At 39.0% G+C, this 6,290-nt stretch overlaps 1 protein-coding gene across 1 annotated transcript; it reads left to right on the top strand.

Moving 5' to 3' along the window:
• Positions 1–3,524: 3,524 nt before the first annotated feature.
• cplx2a (complexin 2a) lies at positions 3,525–5,908 on the top strand. The gene is made up of 3 exons (XM_085356629.1): positions 3,525–3,687; positions 4,298–4,476; positions 5,717–5,908. Exons 1-3 carry the CDS (start codon positions 3,525–3,527, stop codon positions 5,906–5,908), a joined length of 534 nt encoding a protein of 177 aa, XP_085212755.1.
• The last annotated feature ends 382 nt before the right edge of the window (positions 5,909–6,290 follow it).

Raw genomic sequence — 6,290 nt, 5'->3', positions numbered from 1 at the left:
TGTAGCTTTGCTGCTCTACACTTCCCATACAACACCTGTTCAAACTGTCTTGAGATTACAGTCTTCTTTCCTAGCCCCTGGGCTAGAGCTATTACTAGTTCTCCAGTTGTCAATCCCTTATTTTTGCAAGCCTAGCAAAGTATAAGCGGGTGAAACCAGCCGTAGGTGGTGTAGCTCCAGGGTTAGAAAACTTTTCCTCCCTGTTATAGATTTTATTTTTATGTTTTTTTAACATTAGAACATTAATGTGTTCCATTCCATGCACGAGTTGGAGCTTATTCCGTTGAGTGTACTTTTTTACATAAGCACTGGCACAGTGTGTGTTTGCAACCTGAGCTGTCAGAGTCTTACTGTTGTTTTAAGTCTTCTTCCTTTGTAATAAAGTCTCTGAGAAGCTGTGGAGCCCCAGAGCCTTAGAAATAGCCTTGTAACATTTCTAAGACTGATGTCTTTCAATCGCCCTCTTCCTCATTGTGTCTGGAGAGCTTTAGATTTTGATATTGTGTTCTTCTAGGCGATCTTTCAGCATACTTAAGTGTAGCCACGGCCCTTTAGCTGAGGTCCTGTTTTGAAGCCTTATTGTGAGCTTTTTTACCGTCACCATCCTGTTTAGTTAAATCACGAGTGAGAAGTGGATCTGACTAAGAAAATGAGGACACTCAATACGCTTAAGTTAGCATCTTGTCAGTTAAAGTAGTTCTGTGCTAAATCGTACCCTATTTCCATTTTAGGACTATAAGTTGTAAATTATATGTGCTATAATGTGTATAATCTGTTGTATTAAATGTGACTTAAAATAAAAAATGTGACTTTTTAAATGTATTTTTATTGAGGTTATAGATCAAATGAGCTGTAGGGCCTTTATTACAATTAGAATTTTTGCAAAAAAAAATTTATAATTTGGGGGTTAACTAAGAGGGCAAATAAGCCTACTTCTCCATACAAGCTGTAATGATTCAATGTTACGAGTGTTGTCCCGCAGTTTTACTATTAGTCTGTTCTAACAAAGCCCAGATAACCTTTTTTGCTTATGGAAATACAGGCATCCTTTAAAACTTGTGTTTTGTGACTACTCAGGTTGCTTTTTTTTATGCTAAATTCTGTTTGAATATTTGATGCAATTTATTTTGAGATGTGAGCAGAAAAACTGGTGTCATTTGTGTTTTGTTAATTACCCAACACAAAAATGTGTTTTTCGTTTTCTGTCCTTCAGCACCCTTGTGCTCGCCCATTGCCAACTCATCTTTTCTCGTCTTCTGCCTTAGATGTCTTTTATCTCTCTCTACATTTTGCTACAGTTTGTTTTTATTATGCTGATGAATCAGAAAAACTAACAGCACCAGGGGAAGACTGAAGGAGTAGTCAGTCTTGTGCCTTGGTTGCTTGATTTTTCTCGTCCGACGTCCTTGCCCGCCTCTTACCTTTTCAATCCCACTCTTCGTTCTAACCTCACTCTCTCGTTTACTTCACTGTTTTCTAACACAACTTATTCCTTCATTGAGCACTTTCTCCATATTGCTTCCTTTCCAACTTTCCCTCTCTCTGTGTCACACTGTAACTTCACATGAACTGTTGGATAATCCCACTAACTGGAACACTTCAACAAATTGGACGATTATTTTTGACAGATTCTCTCCTTCTCATCACACTCTTCTTGCTTCCCTTCTTGTTGTGTCAAAATGTTCGGATGTAGACTGCCTTGATATCCTAGATTCCTTATTCTCCAGTTCTTCTTTCCGCCTCTTCGCTACTTATCTCCTCCCGTCTTTGCCAAGATTCTTCAGACCACTGGTTTTTCTCCTAATCTTTTATATCATGATGCTTGATGACTGTTTCTACTGTTTTCTATTGTTCGTGTTTGCAGAAGTCAACATTTTCTGTACTGAAATCAGGAGGTATTATTTTATTAGATGTATAACTCTGACAGGCACAGGAAGCAGATTTGTGCAAAGCATATTCAAAGGCTTATGCCTTGTAGATTAATATACAGAACTGTGTACTCTCTGAAATCTGTCACCATTCTTTCATCCTGTGTCATACTGATTATACTGTTAGTCTCATGAGTACGTCTTTTTTTCCTGTTTGCTTCTGATTGTTGCAGAAACAGCGTATTGCCGTGTCATCTGGCAAATAACTGTATACATCAACAGTGTGCTATGCAAAAACCGTTTGATCCATAGCCTATCTGATATCATCTATGTTCCTCAAATTCCACATTGAGACTTATTAGGACTGCAGCCATTACTGGGGTCACTAACATTTAAACTACTTAGTTAATGCAGAATTCCATTCAGTTCAGTTATATTTACATAGCACTAACTCAGTGTGCTTTATATTGCAAGGTAAGGACTCAACCATCAGGCATTTACTTGGCAGCAACACTCGGCAACAGTGGGACAAAAGAACTCCTTTTCAACATGAAGATTCCCAGCACAACCAAACTCATCAGGGACAGGTTATGGGATGAGGGGAAAGAGAAGAGGGGAAAAAAGGAGAGCATAGAGACACAAGGACAAAACACAAACTGTGGGAGAAAAGACTGCATTTCATGGCGTTTACTAGCTGAAGGAAGTCATTTTCAGTGCATCATGGGTCATCTTCCAGCAGCATAAGGCAGATTAACAAAGGGATAGGTCAGCGTCACCTGCTGTAGCCCTCACTATGTGCTTCTTCAAAAGGAAAAATAGAAAAATTGTAATCCTGCTTTTACAAGTAGAGAGCGTGTCTGTTTCCCAAATACAAGCTGGGAGATGGTTCCATAGGAGAGCGGTCAGATAACCTAAGACTCTGCCTCCTGTTTTACTTTTAAAACTCTAGGAACCACAAGCAAACATGCTGTGTGGGAGCCAAATGCTCTGTTTAAATAATGTGATTCTATGAGGTTTCTATGTTGTTTGACTTTTTTTTAAAACTTTGTATATCAGGAGAAGTTTATTACATTAAATTCAAGATTTTTAGGGGCAAAAACAATAATCCCAGCTTTGTTTTATTTTAGAAGTGAAAGGTTATAGGTCATCCAGACCTTTGTGTCTTTAAGACATCCATTCACGTGAAGTATTCATTTTTCTGCCTTTTTAGATAATAACAGCTGGGTATCATCTGCATAATAGTGAACATGTATCCAGTGTTTTATGATAACATGACTTCAGGGAAGCATGTATAATATAAAATCCATTGCTTTCAGCACAGAGCTCTGTGGACGACTGGAATTTAGAAGGAAAGGGCAAATTCAGCTATGTTTTAATTGCCACCAGTCGTCAATATTTGCTTTTTTTTTATTTTTAAAAGGCTTTTAATGATCTCATCTACAAGGAACTTGCAAATGCCTTTCCAGCAATATTAAATAGGGTCCAGCATAAGGTTCTATTTTGCTGCCTTTTTTGGTATACTTTGCTGTCCATTTCATCAAAATGTGTCTCAGTTTTGTATGAGTCAGATGATTGTTGGGACCAGATCATCTGCACTGGTCTTTTAAATAGGCTTTGCCTGATATGTTTTGGTTTCATTTCCCAAAATCAAGCAAAATGGGCCACACTGTGAGTTCTGAATTAATAACCAAGTGTTACCAGCAGAGGGTGAACATCATGGTCAATGCAGACATCCATTTCCCTCTATTTTATTGTGACACGACATGTGAGGGCACCAACTATAAACACGTTCCCCAAATGGACTGTGAAACAGTATCTGGTTGGAATTAGAATAGAAGAATCAGAGAGCCAACAAAGAGCAATGACAATAAAGCGAAATTATGGGTGCTCCACGGCAACTGTGCAGGACTAAAAAAAATACAAATAGTAAAGACATCAGGAATAATTTCAGTCAGTTGTGGGTAACTGAAGACACTACAGTAGAGTACTTGCTTTTGTGGTGTAGCTGGAAGTACCACATTTTAATTTAAACCATGCTTGTAACTAACTCAGGCAGCAAAGGAGCTGTGCTAAAACAATCTTTGAAATCAGCTTGTAAACATATTAGAGGTGCCATTAATAACTGCTCAGACAGTATCTGTTTAAGAAAATCAAATAGTGAGTGAAAAGGGCCAACAAAAGACCAAAAACGGAAATGTTTTTGCATTTGATGTCAAATAGCATTGGATACTGGCAGATAATAATAGCTCTAAGGTGAAATGCTGAAGGTTGTACCTGTGTTTGTGAAATACATCTGCCTCTATTTCATTCAGTCAGTTTATCTGCTTGTCATCTCGTGTCTCGCAAACTAATTTGACAGCTCAATCTTGAAAGCCTGCTGGAGCAGTTGTTGTGTCTAATGTGTTTCTTTTTTGTTTCGTGTCTCTCAGGAGGCCCTCCTGATGTTGGCAAAATGCTTGGTGGGGAGGAAAAGGAAGAGGACCCTGATGCAGCGAAAAAAGAGGAGGAGAGACAGGAGGCACTGAGGCAGCAGGAGGAGGAGAGGAAGGACAAATATGCCAAGATGGAGGCTGAGAGGGAATCGATGAGACAAGGCATCAGAGATAAGGTATAATGAAAAAAATGGATTTTGCTCTGTGGCTAGCTAAGGTAGTCATAAAGTAAAATTTACAGTTTTCAACCCAACAAACAGAACTATAGTAAGTCAGTCAGTCTTGTAAGGAAAACAACCACCAAAACAAAGACAATAAAGAAACAATTAATGTAGAATTAAATAATGTCATACAATGAGCACTGCTTACTGCGCGAGAGATGCATATGGGCAAAAAACTTGGATTTTTAGAAGCCATTCTCTCTTTTGTTTTTCACGTACCTTCTAAAGGCTTCTCATCTTGGTGGCTTGACAGCACAACTGTTTATTTATATATATATAAAAAACTTGTTTAAAATAGACTACCGTGACATTGTTGTGCTTGCTTTGTGCTATTTTTAAAGCTCTCGTACCCATGAAATAGATCAGTAGATCAGGAAGGAGCTGTAGAGAAGTAAAAAGCTGTTGAAAAATGAGATGAGATTAGATTGATTTAGAAACAGTAATGGTAGCCAGGATACAATTGAAGCTACATATACATTATTAGGCCATTATTTGGACGTTTGTCTTTGTTCCATGATTACACACTGTATTTCTTTTATACAAACTAGTCAGGGCTGTAGAGACGCTGAAACTGCAGTGGCTGCAGTGTAACCACTTCACTGCAGTGTGAAAGGCAGGCAGTCTGTGGGTGGGACAGGTCTGAAGGGAATAGCCCACTGTGAATCAGCGGGTTGAAAAGCAGCACTCCTCCCTTGGTTCGTCACCTCGTCTATACTTCTTAAGTTCTCCCGGAGGAAAACAAAGAGTGAGGAACAGCTCCTAAAGTGCTTGTCACCAAAAGGATACTGTCAGTTTCCTCCACAGCTTCATTCCTTTGTGCCAGATTGTGTGAAAAATGCCCACACTATGTCCATGTCCTTGCTGGAGCATGGCAAAGCTAGCAGTGTCACATGCATAGCTGCTTTATTTTATGATTACCAAATTACTTGACTGACATTTGTCAACCAGAAATGGCATCTTACAAATGTAGTGTGTAGGCGTCTATAAAAATGTGATTCACAAGAAGCACTCACTCTTTAAAAAGCTGGCTGACAGCGCAATAATACTTCTTTTTCCATGATGTTTTGATTGAAACATGTTTTTTTTTAAAATGGATGCTTTTTTTTTCTTTGTGTGCTTTTGTCAAATACAAATTTGCAATGTATTTTTTGTCTGAGCTCTTATCAGCAAACTTGTGTTTCTGTTTCAACTCTAGTATGGCTTGAAAAAGCGTGAAGAGGCTGAGGCTGAGGCAGCAGCTGCCCAAGAAGAGTCTGCAGCGGGCAGCTTGACTAGACCTAAGAAGGCTGTGCCAGCTGGCTGTGGTGATGAGGAGGAGGAAGAAAGCATCATGGACACAGTGATGAAATACCTGCCAGGCCCACTGCAAGACATGCTCAAGAAGTAAGCTAGGTAGCTAGCTAACACTATCTAGCTTAGTTCACAGGCTACAGTTACTTTAATTTAGTTTTTCTCATTTTTCAAACACATCTAAACAAATAACATGAAGTTACATTTTGGCAAGGTGTTATGTTGTTTGGCAAGTCAAGGTTTTGTGATGAAGAAATGCACCAACAGTGTGAACTGCAGCCATTGGACTAAGCTAGGCTGGCTTACCGGCCATGTGAACGTTAGTTATGTTAGAAAGCTAACAGCAAGCAGAGGGCAAAGACAAATCTTAGACGATTTATCCTTCTAGTCTGAGAAGTTTTAAACTCCCTTTTCTGTCCCCTGCAAGGGATGCAAAAGCTTTCTTGCACCACTGGAAAATAATACCCTTGTACACCATA

Source organism: Diplotaxodon limnothrissa, linkage group LG6 (genome assembly GCF_057381915.1).
Source record: "Diplotaxodon limnothrissa isolate DT_005_m linkage group LG6, D_limnothrissa_male_GT1.1, whole genome shotgun sequence".
Taxonomy (NCBI): Eukaryota; Metazoa; Chordata; class Actinopteri; order Cichliformes; family Cichlidae; genus Diplotaxodon; species Diplotaxodon limnothrissa.
This window is presented reverse-complemented; position numbering and strand designations above follow the sequence as displayed.